At 43.1% G+C, this 22,429-nt stretch overlaps 1 protein-coding gene across 1 annotated transcript in view; it reads left to right on the forward strand.

Moving 5' to 3' along the window:
• The window catches only part of LRRK1 (leucine rich repeat kinase 1), a 246,932-nt gene that overhangs the window by 63,481 nt on the left and 161,022 nt on the right, over positions 1-22,429 (forward strand). The window contains exons 3-4 of the mRNA XM_030189745.1: positions 4,704-4,867; positions 7,487-7,658. Coding sequence (XP_030045605.1) covers positions 4,704-4,867; positions 7,487-7,658 — 336 coding nt within the window. The remainder of the gene's footprint in view (positions 1-4,703; positions 4,868-7,486; positions 7,659-22,429) is intronic.

The raw sequence follows: 22,429 nt of genomic DNA on the forward strand, positions 1-22,429 counted from the left end.
CAGAGGGAGCTGCAGCGAACGGGCGAAGTCAGGGAACTCTGAGCAGGCGCGCGCTGCGGCACCCCCCCCCCCCAGCGGCGTGCACCCGGGGGGGGGGGGGGTCCGCGCTGCATCGGGGGGGGGGGGGGAGGGTGCTGCACCTGGGGGGGGGGGGGTGGCGGGGCGCCGCCCCAGGTGTCCGCCCCCCCTAGGAACGCCACTGCCAGTCTTCTAGCTTCCTAAGGTCTTCCATCAGTTTTTCACAGTCCACATGTGTTTTAGTAACTTTGAACAGTTTTGTGTCATCTGCAAATTTAATCACCTCACTTTTTCTGATTTCAAGATCATTTGTAAATATGTTAAAGAGTACCGGTCCCAGTACAGATCCCTGTGATACTCCACTAGTCACCCTCTTTCATTGAGAGAAATGGTCATTTAACCCTTCCCTTTGTTTTCTGTCCAATAGACCAGCAGCTCAGGTGTTAAATCCTCTACCTCCTGATTTTTCTCTTACATTTCTTCCTTCCTTCCCTCATTTCTTCTGAGCCTCTCTTTTATTTATCAAACCCTTGCATTTCTGGAACTCCTTTCTCCGTTCCTACCACATCTTTTGCTGATACCTTTCCTGTTGCCTCATCCCAACTGCTGTGTGTACTGTGCTCTCCTTTTTCTTCCTCTAGCTCTCTTTCTGCAGCATCGCTCACTTACGTGGAGGGGCATAATTGAACGAAAACGTCTATCTCCATGGGCGTTTATCTCCGAGAACGGGTCCATGAAGGGGCGGACCGAACCGTATTTTCGAAAAAAATAGACGTCCATGTTTTATTCGACAATTTGTGAGCTGGGCGTTTTTGTTTTTCAGCGATAATGGAAAATGAAAGCGCCCAGCTCAAAAACGAATAAATCCAAGGCATTTGTTCGTGGGAGGGGCCAGGAGTCGTAGTGCACTGGTCCCCCTCACATGCCAGGACACCAACCGGGCACCCTAGGGGGCACTTTTACAAAAACAAAAAAAAAAGGTAAAAGAGCTCCCAGGTGCATAGCACCCTTCCCTTGTGTGTTGAGCCCCCCAAATCCCCCTCAAAACCCACTGCCCACAAGTCTACACCATTACTATAGCCCTAAAGGGTGAAGGGGGGCACCTACATGTGGGTACAGTGGGTTTGGGGGGGTTGGACGACTAAGCATTAAGCAGCACAATTGTAACAGGTAGGGGGGGATGGGCCTGGGTCCACCTGCCTGAAGTCCACTGCACCCCCTAACAACTGCTCCAGGGACCTGCATACTGCTGCCAGGGAGGTGGGTATGGCATTTGATGGTGAAAATAAAAAGTTGTGAAACATCATTTTTTTGTGGTGGGAGGGGGTTAGTGATCACTGGGGGAGTCAGGGGAGGTCATCCCCGATTCCCTCTGGTGGTAATCTGGTCATTTAGGGCACTTTTTGGGGCCTTATTCGTGAAAAAACAGGGTCCAGGAAAAGTGCCCTAAATTCTAGCTACAAACGCATACTTTTTTTCCATTATCGGCGAAAGGCGCCCATCTCTGTTCGGGTGATAACCACGCCCCAGTCCCGCCTTCACCACGCCTCCGACACGCCCCCGTCAACTTTGTACGCTTCCGCGATGGAGTGCAGTTGAAAACGTCCCAGTTCGGCTTTCGATTATACCGCATTATTCGTTTTTGGGAGATAAACGCCTATCTCCCGATTTAGGTTGCAATATAGGCGTTTTTGTCTTTCGATTATAAGCTGGATAGTAACATAGTAGATGACGGCAGAAAAAGACCTGCACGGTCCATCCAGTCTGCCCAACAAGATAACTCATATTTGCTGCTTTTTGTGTATACCCTACTTTGATTTGTACCTGTGCACTTGTTTTTAAAACATCCTCAGTCAAGATACCGTTCTTAAATTTGGCCATCTGGGATTGTATATTTGCATCAGTTGCCTTTTCCAGCATTTCCTTTAATATTTTTCTTTGTTTCTCCATTTTCTGGGAAGCTCTTTGTGTACCCTCTGTAATCAAACACACCGTTTATAGCATAATATTAACAGTACGTTATCTCCTTGTTATCTCCAGGAGCACTCTGAACAGATTTTTAGTCCTCTCAATTTTTTAAAATTAGTTTCTGGGGTTTATCTCCTGTTGTAGGGTTCATGAACAAATTCCCTATGGACTATGGCTGCATCAAAGATGTTATCTTCTGAAGGTTTTGCCCTATCGCTATCACTGTCATTAGCCCTAGTGCGTAAGCTATGGGTGGGCACCTTTTTATCATGGCGATGTGTGGCCAGTTCCTATCCTCCTCTTCCCTTCCTAATGACACCTTACTGAGGGGCCCTTTTACTAAGCCACGTAGGTGCCAACACGTGCCGAATTGGCCTGTATCCTTCACCTTTTTATTGAATAATATGTACACATCAAAGTCAGTAACCCCTTTTCTGTACCACTAGCCTGCTGAGAATGTGGCGAACCTCACACATCGCCTAGACAGGATCTTAGATAGTGCTGAGAAGGAGCTGGCTGCCTTGGTACATGCGGGTACCAATGACTTAGGAAAATTTGGGAGGGAGGTTCTGGAGGCTTGGATGGCTTCCTAAAGAAAAAATCCATAGACCATTATTAAATGGACTTGGGGAAAATCCACTATTTCTGGGATAAGCAGTAGAAAATGTTTCGTACTTTTTTGGGGTCTTGCCAGGTATTTGTGACCTGGATTGGCCACTGTTGGAAACAGGATGCTGGGCTTGATGGACCTTTGGTCTTTCCCAGTATGGCAATACTTACGTATTTATATATAAACCGGGGAAAAAAACAAGTGAAAGCTTATAGTACTATACAGTGGAGGATGGTCCCAGTTGAGTAGTCTAGTAGTTACAGAAGTAGGTTGAGAAAGAAAGAAGCCAGAATTCAAATCCTGCTTCTCCCCCTGACCTCCTTATGACTTTGGGCAAGTTACTTCACCCTCCAAGCCCTCTTGAGATACGTGGAATGCCCTCCTGCGGGAGGTGGTGGAGATGAAAACGGTAATGGAATTCAAACGTGTGAGATAAACATGAAGGAATCCTGTTTAGAAGGAATGGATCTACGGAATCTTAGCAAAACCGGTGCTGGGCAGACTTCTACGGTGTACACCCCGATCGTGACTGAATAGATATGGATGGCCTGGAATGTAAATTTTAAGAGACTTCGACGTTAGCTTCAGAACGTTTCGTACAAGAACAGTGCTGGGCAAACTTCTACGGTCTGTGTCCTGAAAATGGCAAGGACAAATCAAACTCAGGTATATGTACACATCAAAGTGGGCTTGGAGGGTGAAGTAACTTGCCCAAAGTCATAAGAAGGTCAGGGGGAGAAGCAGGATTTGAATTCTGTCTTCTTTGTTTCTCAGCCTACTTCTGTAACTACTAGACTACTCAACTGGAACCATCCTCCACTGTATGGTACTATAAGCTTTCACTTGTTTTTTTCGCCGGTTTATATATATCACATACCATGTAAAATGAGTTTATCTTGTTGGGCAGACTGGATGGACCGTGCAGGTCTTTATCTGCCGTCATTTACTATGTTACTCTTTGGAGTTCTACATGGAATGTTGCTACTAATTGGGATTCCGGAATCTTGTAACTCTTTAGGATTCTAGAATCTTCAGAACTTTTAGTACAAGAACAGTGCTGGGCAGACTTCTATGGTCTACGCCCTGAGAATGACAAGGACAAATCAAACTCAGGTATACATATAAAGTATCACATGCCATGTAAAATGAGTTTACCTTGTTGGGCAGACTGGATGGACCGTACATGTTTTTATCTGCCGTCATTTACTATGTTACTATGAGATAGATTCAGGTACACTAGGGTATATCCCTGTCTCACTATGGTCTATAATGAAAAGGCCTGAGCTAACTGTAATAATAACAACAGCAACAAATTTATAAGGTCCTCAAGTGTTTTATTCCTTAAAAATTGAATTATAGTGCTTTTCTTTAGCATACAGATAGAGGCTAGAATAGCTCAGCTTTTCCATCCTTTTCTCATTCACCTTTCCATCTCGCATGCCATGCTGTAATTCACTTACCCAGAGACACAAGAGACCTGATTAACACAGAGAGAGAGAGAGAGAGTGAACAAATGGCTTTTAACAGGTCACAGGAAAGAGCTTTATCTGACATGAGCTGAACCTTTTGATTCCTGCTGTGATTCGTCCTTCATGAGCTCAGCAGAAGCCCATCCTGGAAAGAATTTAATGGTTTGACTCTCTGGAGCCATCTAGGATATCCCAGTGACTGGGATGCATTTAATAATTCATGCAGAATGCTAGAATGTATTGATAAATTCAGACGTTGCATTATTCATGCATATTTATCGCCAGTTATAGATTTTTGCTCTATGCTAGGGTTTAGTGAAAAAAAATGTTATTGTGATCAAAAGTTGCTCCACTTTAAGGACAACGTTCTTATTGAGAAACTGTTTATTTTTTAAGATTCCTATGATAAACCTGGGCAGGCAAAGAGGAGGCTTTCAGTGTTTGATACCTGCACATTGATTCTGCCTGATCACAAATGAATTTTAGTGGATGGTTAGCGGGAGTTTAATGGATCCTGGACTGCGCTGAGACCTTTTTTCATTTCTTTGGTTTGCTCCGTGATGTGTGATTAATGATTATCTGGGTATCTTGTTTTTGGAAGCTGCCAAAAAAACAGTAAATAAAATTTTATCCCCAAGGTACCGTAGACATGGGAAGCAAGCAGTCTGCACTGGGTGATGTCTCCGCTCATCAGTCTCCTTTGCTGGAAAACATTGAGGCAGCTTACAAGGAGGGAGACAACAGCAAGGCTGAAGAGCTGATCAGGTCGGCCTTTGAGGAGGACCTAGGAAAGCCAGAAAAGGTAGGAGAATGTCGTGCTGAAGGTTATTTCTCCGCTATGTTTCTTTACCCTTTCACGGGATTGGTGTTTCCTGATTGATTAGGACTTATAAGCACAGATGCTAAGCTTTTTTGGAGGTGGTCAGAAGAGAACCTTAAAATAGGTCTGTGGTGACATCCAGCTGTGTATTCTCTGGTTAGGTGTCAGTACCAGGGGCGTAGCTACGTGGGGCCTGGGCCCCCGTAGATTTGGCCCTGGACCCCCCTACCAATGACCCTCTCGACCCCAACCCCTTCCCGCCACCAACCCGCCGTCGCCTACCTTTGCTGGCGGGGGACCCCAACCCCCGCCAGCCGAGGTCCTCTCCGTCCTTCGTTCCGTTTCTGAGTCTGACGTCCTGCACTGAGGGGTCCGTTTTACTAAGCCGTGGTAAAAAGTGGCTTGCGATAGTGTAGGCGCAGGTTTTGGGCACACGCAGAAATATTTTGTAGTGCACGTACCAAAAATGCCTTTTTAAAAATTTTTGCCGAAAATGGACGTGCGGCGTTACATTGGCCACCCTCCAGTCTTCTGGTATCACAGGTTATTGTGGAACTTTAGAAGTCTAAGTACTTTGAAAATAGGCCCCAAAGTGTATTTGGACATCTTTGGTGTGAGCTGCTGTTTGGTCTTCTCCACTGTTGAGTGCTGAGCTATAAACAGTATCCAGAAACAAAAGAAAGGCAACCTTGGGGCTTGCCATGTGATTCACTGTGGCACGTGAGGCTTGAGTTTGAGAGCCCTTTCTGCAGGGCCTAAGCGGCTCATGCAGGTGATACGCTCAGAATTCAAGTCTGGATTAAAAAGTCACTATTTTAGGAAAACGTATTAATGTAACTAAATAGCTGAGGCCTTCAGATTACAATATGGAGTAAAGTAAAGGTTCGTTCTTTGTAATTTTATGTACCTCCCTACAACTAGATGTTATAATCTTTTATTATGTAATTTTTCTGTATACATATTTTTTTTAACATATACCTCTGCGATAGTATTAACCAGTTAGCATTATATCAAATACTAAATAAACTTGGAAACTTGGAGGGAGGGGTAGCTGAGATTACTAAGAGCAAACCATGTAACGTTGGCAGAAGAGCAACACTGGAGGGGCCTAGGCAAGGAAACTGAAATATTTGGAAAGTCATGATCAATAAGGAAGTGTAAAGAAAATTATCTTTGTACTAGATGTGCAGGGTAGAAATATTAAATGGTGAGAAAGGTATCTGCTATGCTAGTTTTATAATGGTAGGTAGGGTGGGTTGAGAGAGGGTTGGGAAGTTGGGGGGGGGGGGGATTAAACGCTTCATAGTAACATAGTAGATGACGACAGAGAAAGACCTGCACGGTCCATCCAGTCTGCCCAACATGATAAACTCATATGTGCTACTTTTTGTGTATAACTTACTTTGATTTGTACCTGTCCTTTTCAGGGCACAGACCGTAGAAGTCTGCCCAGCACTAGCCCCGCCTCCCAACCACCAGTCCCGCCTCCCACCACCGGCTCTGGCACAGACCGTATGTCTGCCCAGCACTATCCCCGCCTCCCAACCACCAGTCCCGCCTCCCACCACCGGTTCTGGCACAGACCTTATAAGTCTGCCCAGCATTATCCCCGCCTCCCAACCACCAGTCCCGCCTCCCACCACCGGCTCTGGCACAGACCGTATAAGTCTGCCCAGCACTATCCCCGCCTCCCAACCACCAGTCCCGCCTCCCACCACTGGTTCTGGCACAGACCTTATAAGTCAGCCCAGCACTATCCCCGCCCCGCCTCCCACCACCGGCTCTGGCACAGACCGTATAAGTCTGCCCAGCACTATCCCCGCCCCGCCTCCCACCACCGGCTCTGGCACAGACCGTATAAGTCTGCCCAGCACTATCCCCGCCCCGCCTCCCACCACCAGCTCTGGCACAGACCGTATAAGTCTGCCCAGCACTATCCCCGCCTCCCAACCACCAGCCCCACCTCCCACCACCGGCTCTGGCACAGACCGTATAAGTCTGCCCAGCACTATCCCCGCCTCCCAACCACCAGTCCCGCCTCCCACCACCGGTTCTGGCACAGACCTTATAAGTCTGCCCAGCACTATCTCCGCCCCGCCTCCCACCACCGGTTCTGGCACAGACCGTATAAGTCTGCCCAGCACTATCCCCGCCCCGCCTCCCACCACCGGCTCTGGCACAGACCGTATAAGTCTGCCCAGCACTATCCCCGCCTCCCAACCACCTGCCCCGCCTCCCACCACCGGCTCTGACTATATGTCTGCCCAGCACCATCTCCACCTCCCGCCACCGGTTTTGCCACCCAATCTTGGCTAAGCTCCTGAGGATCCATTCCTTTTGAACAGGATTCCTTTATGTTTATCCCACGCATGTTCGAATTCCGTTCATGTAAAAGGATTGATGACAGGATGTCTTCTGTTCCTATAATCGGATATGCATACTCTTGTTTGGCTATGTTTATTGCTCTTGTAACATTCATCTGAGTTGATTGTTTGTTTGCATTGTCATCAATAAAAATTGTTGTAACTTAAATGGTGAGAAAGGTGGGAAAATGAGAAACCTGCAGCACTAGATAAGATGTCTTATATTCTGTCTTGTCAGTGTCATCTTCTCAGTGTGGCAGCTGCTTACGGGGATGTTCAGACAGTGCGGTATCTGCTTCAGGACGCTCTTGTGGAATTTTCAACAGAACCAGATGATAACAACCCAGCTGTGGTGGCTGCACGCTTTGGTCACGCGGAGACTGTCAAGGAACTAGTGGACTCTTTGTCAGGTAACTTGGAGAATCACCAAATCACATCAATGAGCAACATGTAAGAGCAGAGAATCCTATGTAATAATTTGCACCTCCAACGTTCCATCGCTGTCTGGCTGCCTGGGTTCGTAACATCAAATGACGTCAGCCAGCCTCCAGTGTTCTGTTCCCCCTCACTGCCACGCCCTCGCGTCAAAATGTAATGATGTCAGAGGGCGGAACAGTGAGAGGGAAGGGAACGCTGGAGGCGGGCTGAACTGACGTTAGGGGATGTTACGAAAACAGACAGACAGACAGCGATGGAACTTCGAGGTACAATTTAGGCAGCAGGATGGCGGGATGCGGGCGAATGCAGTAAGCAATGGCGCGAGACTGAGAGGCGGAGGACAGCAGCCTACAACGCTACGTTCCCCCTCACTGTCCCGCACTCGCAAAAAGACGTTATGATGTGAGAACGCGAAACAATGAGAGGGAAGGGAAAGCCGGAGGCAAGCTGAGCTGACGTTAGGCAGACATGGAACCGCGAAGTACCCAGCAGACGACACAGCACATAAATTTATATATAACAGAAAAAACAGGATAATATTTAAAAAAAGAAAAAGATACAAAACACACAGACAGTGCAATCACTGTCACGCACTCTCTCTTGCTCTCTCTCACTTTCTCACACAGACACACACAGAGTCTGTCTGTCTGTCTGTCTGTCTGTGTGTCTCTCTCTCACACACACACAAAGTCTGTCTCTCACACACACACACACACACACACTCTCTCTTGCACACTGTCTCTATCTCTCACACACACACACTCTGTCTCTATCTCTCACACACTCTAACTCTCTCGCAATCACACTCTCTCTCTAACACATCTCTCTCACACATACTCTATCTCTCTTGCAAACACACTCTCTCTCTAACACATTGTCTCTCTCTCACACACAATCTCTCTCTGTCACACACACACACAATCTCTCTCTTTCACACACACACACACTCTCTCTCTCTCTCTTACTGTGTCACACTCACTCTCAGTCTTTCTCTCTCACACACACACACTCGCGCACAGGCAAATTGCAGGATATGGGAGGCAAGGGGAGGGGAGAACATAGGAGAATCGGTGCACATAATATAGAGGCCACAATCGCTGGAGACGGAGGGGAAGGAACGGCATAGGAGAATCACTGCACATGGATTGCATCGGAGAGGATGAGAGTGTAGGGAAGAATTGCAGCACATGGAGGGGAAGACAGGGCACCGAGGAGAAGCAGAGGCACAGTCCAATGTACTGTAGCTCACAAACAACAATCAGAGACACATTCCAACATGGTGAACATCACATGACTAGAAAAAGAACACTAACTGCTGAGGAGAAGGCTGAAGTTAAAAGAAAAAGAGGTGAAGCACAACGAAAAAGGCACATGAAAGTCAAAAAGCCACTGCAAGAAAAAGGTCCAGGATGCAAAAGATGACTGATGAGGAAAGTGCAAGTAAATGACAAAAACGCCGATTCAGAAAGGCACAGAATTGCTGAAATGACGGACGAACGGAGACAAACACACAGAACAAGGAACACTGCTATACAACGCAAGAGATTTGAAAAAATGACAGAAGAAGAAAGAGCAACAAATAGAAAAAGGAGAACATGAAAGACTTAAACAAATGACAGAGAAACAAGAGACAAACAACATGACAAAGACGAAAAGATTTAAGGCGGAAAAGACTTGCAGAAATGACAGACAAGCAACGAAGAACGACTACACAAAATATAACAGATTTCAAACGCAAAACAATTGGAAATCCAAAAGAAAAAAAACCCTGTGACACAGCACAAAATAAAGATAACGGTGTCGGTATACTCTTAAATGGAAAATTCATTAATAACAGTCCCTTATAACCCTTACTTACTTTAAAAGTACAATTCCCATATAAATGTGGAAGTATGTGCATCTGTTAAAAGTGTCAAGTGCCTCTTTAAATATGTCTATAAAGACCAATGTGGTTATTACAGAGCACCAAACTTTACAACATGATGAAATTAAAACGTTTACTGACTCTAGATATGTTAACTGCATGGCGATTAAACGGTTTTGAAATACATCACCAATCACATACTATCCAGAGATTGGACGTACACTTACCAGATCAACAAAGCATTGCTTTTCACCCTAACGAAGTTGAGGCTGCAGTAGAAAAAACCAGGGACACTACTTTAACAGCGTACATAAGTACATAAGTATTGCCATACTGGGAAAGACCAAAGGTCCATCGAGCCCAGCATCCTGTTTCCAACAGTGGCCAATCCAGGTCACAAATACCCGGCAACATCCCAAAAATGTACAAACATTTTATACTGCTTATCCCAGAAATAGTGGATTTTCCCCAAGTCCATTTAATAACAGTCTATGGACTTTTCCTTTAGGAAGCCGTCCAAACCTTTTTTAAACTCCGCTAAGCTAACCACTTTTACCACATTCTCTGGCAACGAATTCCAGAGTTTAATTACACGTTGAGTGAAGAAGAATTTTCTCCGATTTGTTTTAAATTTACTACACTGTAGCTTCATCGCATGCCTCCTAGTCCTAGTATTTTTGGAAAGCGTGAACAGACGCTTCACATCTACCCATTCAGCTCCAGTCATTATTTTATAGACCTCTATCATATCTCCCCTCAGCCGCCTTTTCTCCAAGCTGAAGAGCCCTAGCCGCTTTAGCCTTTCCTCATAGGTTTAAACTTAATGCAGAAGAGGATCCTCCAAAAACCATTTTGTATGTAGATATTCCTATGTACTATACTTTCGACAAAAGAGAACGAAAGTGGAAATGTAGAAAAGCAGGACATGACAAAACAATTGGGAGAATGTATGCAGTTCATTTTTCAGCGGACCCTGAGCATTACTGTTTAAGGCTAATTCTACTACACAAACCAGAGGTTAAGTCCTTTGAAGACTTAAAAACAGTTGCATGTGTTCTTTATAATACATTTCAAGATGCAGCCAAGAAAATGGGGCTCACTGACGATGAAGCTCTGTGGGAGAACACCTTAGACGATGCACTCACATGCAGCACGCCGCAGCAAATCAAACACCTTTTTGCATACATTTATGTTTTTGCCGTACCATCAAATACTTTTCAAATTTTCCAAAAATACAAACTTAATATGACACAAGATTTTCAACACATCCATGGTTGCAAAGGTGATTGCTCGATTTGTGAACAATTGTACCTTCAGAAAATCCAAGCCGTTCTGACTACACATGGCAAAAAACTTGAACACTTTGGTTTACCAATAATCGTCCACAGAATAGAAGATCCTAAACTTGCCTTCAATGTTGGCGATGAAAAGCAGAAAGCTGAACAAATGGTAGAAAAACTAAATAACGAGCAAAGGGAAGCATTTCATACTATGCTCAGATCTTCACGCACATTCCTAAATGTTCACTTCCCTAGCGGCAAAGGACTAAAGTATAAGTTAATACATTCATCCAGTTTTTCTTACATAGGAATGCAGCTTTGGAATGCATTACCACTTGATGTGAAAAAAATAAGTAACCTTATCAATTTTTGGAAATCACTGAAGACCTATCTCTTCAATAGAACATATCATAACGACCCATCACTTAAACTCTAGTACATTACTGTTTTAACTGTTATTTCATTATTGATCTTGTTATACTTAATGTTTTATTCCACTGTGTTACTGTATTTCTATTCAGTCATGGCAATAGCCAGGGCAGAGCAATGTAAGCCACACTGAGCCTGCAAATAGGTGGGAAAATGTGGGATACAAATAAAATAAATAAATAAATACTTTTCTGGCTGCAATACAAAAAACATGACCCACAAGTGCTTCTTCCTAGACGGTCCTGCTGGAAGTGGAAAAACGTATAAGTATAATACTATCCTGAGCTCCATCCGAGGAGATGGAGGAATTGCACTACCTGCTGCTTCTACGGGAATTGCTGCAAACCTCCTTCCAGAAGGACGAACTTATCATTCACAGTTTAAGTTATCTGTTTCTCTACTGGAAACGTCAACATCAAGTATCAGATTAACATCAAATGATGCTTCCATCATTAGAGATGCTAAAATCCTTATTTGGGATGAGTCAACTATGGCACCCAGTGTGGCACTTACTGCTGTAGACATCACGAACAATCAGAAACCATTTGGCGGGAAAGTTCTTCTCCTTGGTGGAGATTTTCGACAAACTCTACCAGTGGTACCACACGGTGATCGAGCTCACATTATTGAAGCCAGCATTAAGTTAAATAAACTATGGAAAAAAATTGAAATGCTAAAATTAAACAACAATGTCCGCCCTGTAGACCCAGATTTCAACAACTGGCTTATTACTTTAGCAGACGGAAATCTTCCATGTCCAGACGGTTTCAAAGGTATTATCGAAATCCCACAGAAGCACATTTGTGACGGCGATATAGTTAATGCCGTTTTTGGAGAAAAAAGTACCGCAGATACTGTTTACAACTTTGCTAAAAAGGCTATTCTTTGCCCCAAAAATGCACATGTTGACAAAATAAATTAGGCTGTTCTAAATATTTTAGAAGGTGGAGGAGTGGCCTAGTGGTTAGGGTGGTGGACTTTGGTCCTGAGGAACTGAGTTGGATTCCCACTTCAGGCACAGGCAGCTCCTTGCGACTCTGGGCAAGTCACTTAACCCTCCATTGCCCCATGTAAGCCGCATTGAGCCTGCCATGAGTGGGAAAGCGCAGGGTACAAATGTAACAAAAATAAAATAGATACTATTGGAGATTCTACATGGAATGTTGCTACTATTGGACATTCTACATGGAATGTTGCTACTATTGGAGATTCTAGATGGAATGTTGCTATTTCACTAGCCGTGAAACAAGAAATAAAGAGGTGGGAAAAAAAGTCAGGCTATCCAAAGATGGAACCAAATGTTTTTATGTAAAAAAACAAAATTTTATTAATCTTTAAACAAATAATGATATAATAAGAACACATTAAAATTGACTCGACACAACGTTGTGTTTCGGCCGAAAGGCCTACATCAGGAGTCTATAAACATAAACAAACGGTAAATAAATGAATTAATTGGTAAATAAATTAAACATATGAAAATGTAAATAATAATAACATACAAAAAGAATTATACTGAAAGAGGAACATGTATAGATTATCAAAAAATTATATATTTAAAAAAACTATATATATATCACAAAAATAATCTCAAAGAAATATATATATAATATAATAATGATAATATTATACAAACAGAATTATACTGAAGGAAGAACATATATAGATTATGAAAACAACATATCAATATCACAAATAAAAAAATAATAAATAAATAAGATTATGTAAATATGAGGCCTATTGAAAACTATACATGTATGTATGTATTGAATAATATATTAAATGACCTTTATAAGGAAAAAACAAATATATATACATACATGGGAGTAAGAGGTTAAATGAAAAAAAAACTAACCTTATTAGTCAAATTGAGATTAAGTATGATAATTCAAAAGTAATCTCGTAACGCAGCTAAAAGATTCCAAGGATCTGCAAGTGAGATCCTAAAATTGGTCTGTAGAAAACAAAGAAAATTTAAATGGAAAAACAAACCATATAAAAATGATGTGAATAAACATTTATGAAAAACATGTGATTTGCCTATTGAACCTTTATGCAACACTGGTTCGGGATTGAAACATCAGAGTAGCTCAAAATGTATACATATACAAAAAGAAGGATAGTATGAACGTGACAAAAATATATATATAGAGATCTAGCCATTGAGACACGCCAAGTAGTTTAATTAGATAAAATAGAGAGAGTATATAATCTGCCTATTAAACCTTTGTGCAGCACTGGTCCGGGGTTGGAACATTCAAGTAGCTCAAAACATAAAATTGGCTACAAATATATTGGAAAAGGACCTCCATATTGTGTGTTGTTAATAGAAAAGAAACTACGGACTGCATAAATATTAAAAAAATGTGGTAAATCGCGGCGGCGCGAGAGCCGCGAGCCGCATGTGTTTAAAAAGAGAAAGAAAAAAGAGCTCAAGACACATACCTTAAAAAAGACCGTTATGCAAATGGACCGTCTGTCGCGGTGATCTCAAAGGTAATGATGAAAGAAAACCTGAATTACATGACAGTTTAAATGACAAAAAAGGCGCGAAAGAAACTCGCAAACCCTGGATGACGCTGGTATCAGCTGATCAATGAAATGAAAAAAACAGATCGCTCTATAGTCATCCGTGTGTCTGTCATACGTAAGAACGTCATTACGTACCTATATATGTGGAGAAGTAAAATAGAAGCACTATTTAGCCGTTCGTATATCTAGCATACGTTGTGTCGAGTCAATTTTAATGTGTTCTTATTATATCATTATTTGTTTAAAGATTAATAAAATTTTGTTTTTTTACATAAAAACATTTGGTTCCATCTTTGGATAGCCTGACTTTTTTTCCCACCTCTTTATTTCTTGTTTCACGGCCCGTGGGATCTATTGAGTTCTCCACTATATGTGGATTCTCTTTAGGCTATTTCACTAGCAACATTCCATGTAGAAGCCTGCGCGGCCACATTGGTGATCTGCAAGGGCCGACTTCTACATGGAATGTTGCTAGTGGAATAGCAACATTCCATGTAGAATCTCAAATAGTAGCAACAGTGGAGGAGTGGCCTAGTGGTTAGGGTGGTGGACTTTGGTCCTGGGGAACTGAGGAACCGAGTTCGATTCCCACTTCAGGCACAGGCAGCTCCTTGTGACTCAAGTCACTTAACCCTCCATTGCCCCATGTAAGCCGCATTGAGCCTGCCATGAGTGGGAAAGCGCAGGGTACAAATGTAACTAAAATAAAATAGATACTATTGGAGAGTCTACATGGAATGTTGCTACTATTGGAGATTCTACATGGAATGTTGCTATTCCACTAGCAACATTCCATGTAGAAGGCTGTGCAGGCTTCTGTTTCTGTGAGTCTGATGTCCTGTCAGACTCACAGAAGCAGAAGTCTGTGCGGCCACATTGATTATCTGCAAGGGCCGACTTCTACATGGAATGTTGCTAGTGGAATAGCAACATTCCATGTAGAATCTCAAATAGTAGCAACAGTGGAGGAGTGGCCTAGTGGTTAGGGTGGTGGACTTTGGTCCTGGGGAACTGAGGAACTGAGTTCGATTCCCACTTCAGGCACAGGCAGCTCCTTGTGACTCTGGGCAAGTCACTTAACCCTCCATTGCCCCATGTAAGCCGCATTGAGCCTGCCATGAGTGGGAAAGCGCAGGGTACAAATGTAACTAAAATAAAATAGATACTATTGGAGAGTCTACATGGAATGTTGCTACTATTGGAGATTCTACATGGAATGTTGCTATTCCACTAGCAACATTCCATGTAGAAGGGTGCGCAGGCTTCTGTTTCTGTGAGTCTGACGTCCTGCACGTACGTGCAGGACGTCAGACTCACAGAAGCAGAAGCCTGCGCGGCCACATTAACAGTGGAGGAGTGGCCTAGGGTGGTGGACTTTGGTCTTGGGGAACTGAGTTTGATTCCCACTTCAGGCACAGGCAGCTCCTTGTGATTCTGGGCAAGTCACTTAACCCTCCATTGCTACATTGAGCCTACCATGAGTGGGAAAGCACAGGGTACAAATGTAACAACAAAAAAAAATTTAAGTTCGGACTCCATTCATGACTCCAATGATGAGGAACATCAGTTATATCCTGTAGAATTCCTTCATGAACAAACTCCAACTGGAATGCCTTGCCATAAACTGCATTTAAAAATTGGAGCCATAATTATCCTAGTCAGGAATTTAAATACCAAGCGAGGTTTATGTAATGGAACTCGCTTAATAGTGAAAAACGTGAAAACTAACCTCAATCACTGGGTCAGCTGCAGGGATTACTGTTTTTATCCCACATATTGAACTAACCCCATCTAACACTGACCTCCCATTTACATTACGTCGAAAAGAATTTCCTGTGAAATTGGCTTTTACAATGACAATTAACAAGTCACAAAGTTGGCATTTTCCTCCCAGAACCAGTGTTTACAGATGGGCACCTGAATGTAGCATTTTCAAGAGTTCGAAACTCTTCTGATGCAATTGTAAAAGTCATAGATGGTCCTGAACAAGGAAAGCTTTTCCCTCAATGTAACAAAGTTTTCACTAAAAATATTGTTTATAAAGAAATCTTGCAAATGTAAACAAGCATATTTCTAATAAAAGTTTTTTAATTTCTGTATACTCTTTAGCTTTTTGGAAATATACTATAAATAAAAATTAAAACAAAACACAAAGATTAAAAGAAAAAGAAAACAATCCACGTCATATTCCTGGACCGTATTACTCATTATACACCCTTCCCAATTATTCTTTATCATCACAGCACATTCTTCCTAACAGTTCCCTTAAAAACATAATCGCCATTAGATGATAACCTTGCTAGCGCCCGTTTCATTGGTTTGAGAAACGGGCCTTTTTTTTTTTTAATTCTTTATTTATCATTTTAAAGTTAATACAAAGATATATTCTTTGAACAGATACACCCATTTTAGATACATAAAAATTAAGGAAATATTTTAGAAAGAAAGTCTTTTCCAAATTGGGTTTATAGTCCTCTAGAGGAATGGATTCAAGATGGTTATAACCAAAGGAAGTTGGTGTAATAAGAAATAATATATAACAAAAATCAAACAGTGGTTCCCTTTAATACATTTGCGGGACTCTTATTTGAATAGGTCTAGTCACTTTTCTTATCAAGGAATGATCTCAATTGTTCAGGTTCAAAAAATATATATTTCTTCTCCTTGAATATCCAAATACACTTACAAGGAAAACGTAGTTGGAAAACAGCCCCTGAGCTAACAGATTCCTGTTTCATATCCAGGAATTTCTTCCACCTCTGTTGGGTCCAACGAGCAATATCCAGAAACACCGAGACTTTGCTTCCTTTAAATACCGGGTGAACATTTTTAAAATAAAGTCTCATCAAAGACTCTTTATCTTGTAAAAAGACAAATGTTACAATTAAGGTTGCCTTAGTCTCGGTGTTATCTATAGATTGTTCAAGAAGGTTTGTTAGATCCAATGATTCATGTAAAGTAGCCTGTTTAGGAATATCTTGTTGCAAAGGAGTTTTTGTTTCCAAGTAATAAATTTTTTGCAGTGGGGGGAAGTGATTGTTCAGGATAATTATATACCTCCTTTAAAAATTTGGCGAACATATCCTTGGGGGCTACAAATTTGGATTTTGGAAAGTTTAACCACCTTAAATTCAGGTTCCTTGTTTGATTTTCCATATTTTCTAATTTCCTGTGGATTAATATACGGTCACCTGAAACGGGCCTTTTTTTAGTAGTATTCAATAATACAGCTTTATCCATGGCTGTCTGCGTCAACGTCCCTTTCTCTCTGCACCTGCCTTGGGGGTGCCACCTCTCTGCAGTCATACTGCCTGGATCCTCCACTGGTTCTGTTCTCCTGATCACTTTTTCTCAGGCAGATGCAGAAAGAGGCCAAGCTTCTTCCTCCTTCCTCCTGCCCCACTTCTTCCCTCATTTTTCCAACTATAACATAAGTACATAAGTATTGCCATACTGGGACAGACTGAAGGTCCATCAAGCCCAGCATCCTGTTTCCAACAGTGGCCAATCCCCAAAAAGTACAAGACCCCCCCCCCCCCCCCCAAAAAGTACAATACAGTTTATGCTGCTTATCCTAGAAATAAGCAGTAGATTTTTGCCAAGTCCATTTTAATAATGGTCTATGGACTTTTCCTTTAGGAAGCCACCCAAACCTTTTTTAAACCCCGCTAAGCTAACTGCTTTTACTATATTCTCTGGCAACGAATTTCAGAGTTTAATTACACGTTGAGTGACGAAATATTTTCTCCAATTTGTTTTGAATTTACTACTTTGTAACTTCATTGCATGCCCTCAAGTCCTAGCATTTTTGGAAAGAGTAAACAAGCGATTCACGTCTACCTGTTTCACTTCACTCATTATTTTATAGACCTCTATCATATCTCTCCTCAGCTATCTTTTCTCGAAGCTGAAGAGCCCTAGCCACTTTAGCCTTTCCTCATAGGGAAGTTGTCCCATCCTCTTTATCATTTTTGTCACCCTTCTCTGTATCTTTTCTAATTCCACTATATCTTTTTTGAGATGCGGTGACCAGAATTGAACACAATATTCAAGGTGCGGTTGCACCATGGAGCGATACAAAGACATTATAACATTGTTGTTTTTATTTTCCATTCCTTTCCTAATAATACCTAACATTCTATTTGCTTTCTTAGCCGCAGCAGCACACTGAGCAGAAGGTTTCAACGTATCATCAACGACAACACCTAGATCCCTTTCTTGGTCCGTGACTCCTAACGTGGAACCTTGCATGACGTAGCTATAATTCGATTTCCTCTTTCCCACATGCATCACTTTGCACTTGCTTACATTAAACGTCATCTGCCATTTAGATACCCAGCCTCCCAGTCTCGTAAGGTCCTCTTGTAATTTTTCCCAATCCTCTTGCAATTTAACAACTTTGAATAACTTTGTGTCGTCAGCAAATTTAATTACCTCACTATTTACTCCAATCTCTAGGTCATTTATAAATATGTTAAAAATCAGTGGTCCCAGCACAGACCCCTGGGGAACCCCACTATCTACCCTTCTCCATTGAGAATACTGACCATTTAACCCTACTCTCTGTTTTCTATCTTTTAACCAGTTTTTAGTCCACAATAGGACACTACCTCCTATCCCATGACTTTCCAATTTCCTCTGGAGTCTTTCATGAGGTACTTTGTCAAATGCCTGTTGAAAATCCAGATACACTATATCGAATACTCATTTCTTTGGCCAGGCCTTCGGTATTAGTTATGAATAGTTGCAGTGGCCTCAAGGAGGTGCTGGTTTTATGATGTATTTTATGTGCATTTATTTTAGATGTATAGTTGTGAATTGATTATCTGCTTATTTATTATGAATATATGTTTGTACCTAGGCAGATAGGTGGATTAGAAATGTAAGTAAAATAAATAGAACCACAGCACAGCAGTCCAAAGAAAACCCTCAGGGGCTCTTTTACTAAAGCTTCTTGTGCTCTAAATGCTAAGAAGCCTATTTTATACATACTACTACTACTTATCATTTCTATAGCGCTACTAGACGTATGCAGCGCTGTACACCTGAACATGAAGAGACAGTCCCTGCCTGACAGAGCTTACAATCTAATTAGGACAGACAAACAGGACAAATAAGGGATAAGGACAAAGAGTAGCAAGATTCCGGAATCCCAAAGAGTTGCAAGATTCCATGCAGAATCCCAAAGAGTAGCAAGATTCCGGAATCCCGGTGATTACTACTACTACTTATCATTTCTATAGTGCTACTAGACATACGCAGCGCTGTACACTTGAACATGAAGAGACAGTCCCTGCTCCACAGAGCTTACAATCTAATTAGGACAGACAAACAGGACAAACAAGAGATAAGGGAATATTAACGTGAGGATGATAAAATAAGGGTTCTGAACAAGTGAATAAGGGTTAGGAGTTAAAAGCAGCATCAAAAAGGTGGGCTGTTAGCTTAGATTTGAAGACGGCCACAGATGGAGCTTGACGTACCGGCTCAGGAAGCCTATTCCAGGCATATGGTGCAGCAAGATAAAAGGAACGGAGTCTGGAGTTAGCGGTGGAGGAGAAGGGTGCAGATAAGAGAGATTTATACATGTGGGCTTCTTAGCATCTGGAGCGTACTAACCTTTAGTAAAAGAACCGCTCAGTAATTACAACTTTGGCCCATGAGTAGAATCCCAGTCCTGCAGCGTTAGCCACAGTTTTCCCAAGTGCTCAGTAATTAAACTTTATTCAGTGAATAGAACCACAATCCTTGCAGCATTCGACACAGCTGTCCCAAGTATTTTTGTAACCCAGAGAAAATATCTCAGTAATTAAGCTTTATCCAGTGAATAGAAACACAGAGGCATATTTTCAAAGCACTTAGCCTTCCAAAGTTCCATAGGTTTCTATTGAACTTTGGAAGGCTAAGTGCTTTGAAAATATGCCTGACAGTCATGCAGCTTTTGAAACAGCTTGACCAGGATTCGGAAGTGTCTTGAAAGTTGAGTTTGCCTATTCTTTGACTTCATATGCTGCCATTTGCCAAGTGTCCAAGCATCGCTATTTTCTAAATCCAGTAACATACGTAGTAAATGACGGCAGAAAAAGACCTGACCAGTACCCTCAACAGAATATATAAACAGTGCACATGTGGCTAGACTGAAGATTTAGGGGGGAGGGAGGGAGGGAGGGGGGAATGAAGATATTTGGCTTCCACTAAAAGATCAAATTGCATTCAAGGTTTGCACCTTAACCCATAAAATCATCCATGGAGAAGCTCCATCATACATGTCAGACCTAATTGACTTACCTGCACGAAACATCAAAAGTTCATCACGTACCTTCTTAAACCTCCACTACCCCAATTGTAGAGGACTCAAATACAAATCACTACACGCATCTACCTTCACATACCTCTGCACAAAATCATGGAATAAACTACCGAATGCCATAAAAACAACACATGACTTGACAACCTTCCGGAAGTTATTGAAGACGCACCTGTTCGAAGAGACTTACAATAAAAATCCTCCTTAATGACTTGATTCCATTCTACATCTAAACCAACTAATACTGATCCCTTCTAATTTGATTATGTTAATCACGTTATCACTATTGGTCATTATATCTTACCTGTTTTTTTGTGTTATGTAAATAATTCTACTGACCTATCTACCTAATTTCTTACACGGTAATAAGTTAAATTAGACCAAACCTCTTACTCTGTTTATGATTATACCTTTTGCAACATAGCGTAAGCCACATTGAGCAGGGCTGTGCCTAGGGTCTCTGGCGCCCCCCTGCAGACTATCAGTTGGCGGCGGCGGTGGCTGTCCCCCTCCTCCCCCCCCCCCCCCCCCCCCCCCCCCCGTGAAAATGATCGCTCACCACTTGCCACACTGAGAGGAATTTTCAGCAATATTCTTAGAAACAAATTGCTATACATTGCAAAATAAGATAGCAGATGTAAATTCTCAAAGTGGACATATTCCAAACACTAAAATGAAAATAAAATGATTTTTTTTCTACTTTTCTTGTCTGGTGACTTTCTTTTTCTGATCATGCTGGCCCAGTATCTGATTCTGCTGCTATCTGTCCTCTTAACTCCGTTTCCAGGGCTTCCTTTCCATTTATTTCTTTCCTTTCCTCCTTTCTTCTTCATTTCTGGTCCTCAGCTTCTGCCTATTTACTTCATCCATGTGCAGTTTTTCTCCTCTCTTCCTTTTCCCTCATTTCATCTCCTTCATCTCTCTTCCCTCCCCTCTATGTCCAGCAATTTCTCCTCTGTCCCCTGCCCCCTCCATTCATCCCTTTCCAGCAATTCCCCTCTCTCCCTGAGCCCTGCCCTCCCAATCCATGCCCATCCATGCTCCTCTGTCCCCTCCATTCATCCCTATCCAGCAATTCCCCTCTCTCCCTGAGCCCTGCCCTCCCAATCCATGCCCATCCATGCTCCTCTGTCCCCTGCCCCCTCCATTCATCCCTATCCAGCAATTCCCCTCTCTCCCTGAGCCCTGCCCTCCCAATCCATGCCCATCCATGCTCCTCTGTCCCCTGCCCCCTCCATTCATCCCTTTCCAGCAATTCCCCTCTCTCCCTGAGCCCTGCCCTCCCAATCCATGCCCATCCATGCTCCTCTGTCCCCTGCCCCCTCCATTCATCCCTATCCAGCAATTCCCCTCTCTCCCTGAGCCCTGCCCTCCCAATCCATGCCCATCCATGCTCCTCTGTCCCCTGCCCCCTCCATTAATCCCTATCCAGCAATTCCCCTCTCTCCCTTCAATGACCCCCCTCGCATCCATGCTCCTCTCTCGCCTCTCGCTCCCATGTCCCATCATGTCCCAGTTGGCCTGGCCTGGCCTGGCCCGGCCCGCCCTCTTCTCCCCTCCCCCTTCGCATCCATGCTCTCGTCTCTCCCCTGCCCTCCCGCTCCCATTGTTCAACTGCCCGCCCTCTTCTCTCCCCCAAACATCCCTTTTCTTTTTAAATTTACCTCCGTGGCGGTTCCGGCAGCGCAGCGTCAGTGAAGGAGGCGGCGCTCCCGACGTCTCTAGCCTTCCCTTCGCTGTGTTCCGCCTTCTTTTGACGTCAAGGAAATGATGTCAGAAGAAGGCGGAACACAGCGAAGGGAAGGCTAGCGACGTCGGGAGCGCCGCCTCCTTCACTGACGCTGCGCTGCCGGAACCGCTACGGAGGTACATTTAAAAAGGAAAAAAAAAAGAAAAGGGATGTTGGGGGGAGGGCGAGCGAGGTGAGCATGGTGCGGCGGCGCCCCCCAGAGGGAAGTGCCCCCCTGCCATGCTTACCTCGCTTACCGTGTTGGCACGGCCCTGACATTGAGCCTACAAATAGGTGGGAAAATGCAGCAAATAAATAAATAAGAGTGGGTCAGGCACCAGTTCCACAGTGATATTTACAGAACATCTAACATTCTTAGGTTTTTAGGGAGCCAGTTTTGAATATGTCATCCTATATAATAAAAGGCACCTCCACCATTCTGAAGCTGACTGCATGGCTGAGGCATTCCTGCTCTCTGTATCCATCTCCTGAATTGACATCATGTACTTCCGGGTTCGTCACAAGCAGAAGTGACCAACCACACGAGGTTTCTCGGCTTCAGAATGTTGGAGGTGCATTCTATTAAATAGGATTGGTCAGTT

This window comes from Microcaecilia unicolor, chromosome 1 (genome assembly GCF_901765095.1).
Source record: "Microcaecilia unicolor chromosome 1, aMicUni1.1, whole genome shotgun sequence".
Taxonomy (NCBI): Eukaryota; Metazoa; Chordata; class Amphibia; order Gymnophiona; family Siphonopidae; genus Microcaecilia; species Microcaecilia unicolor.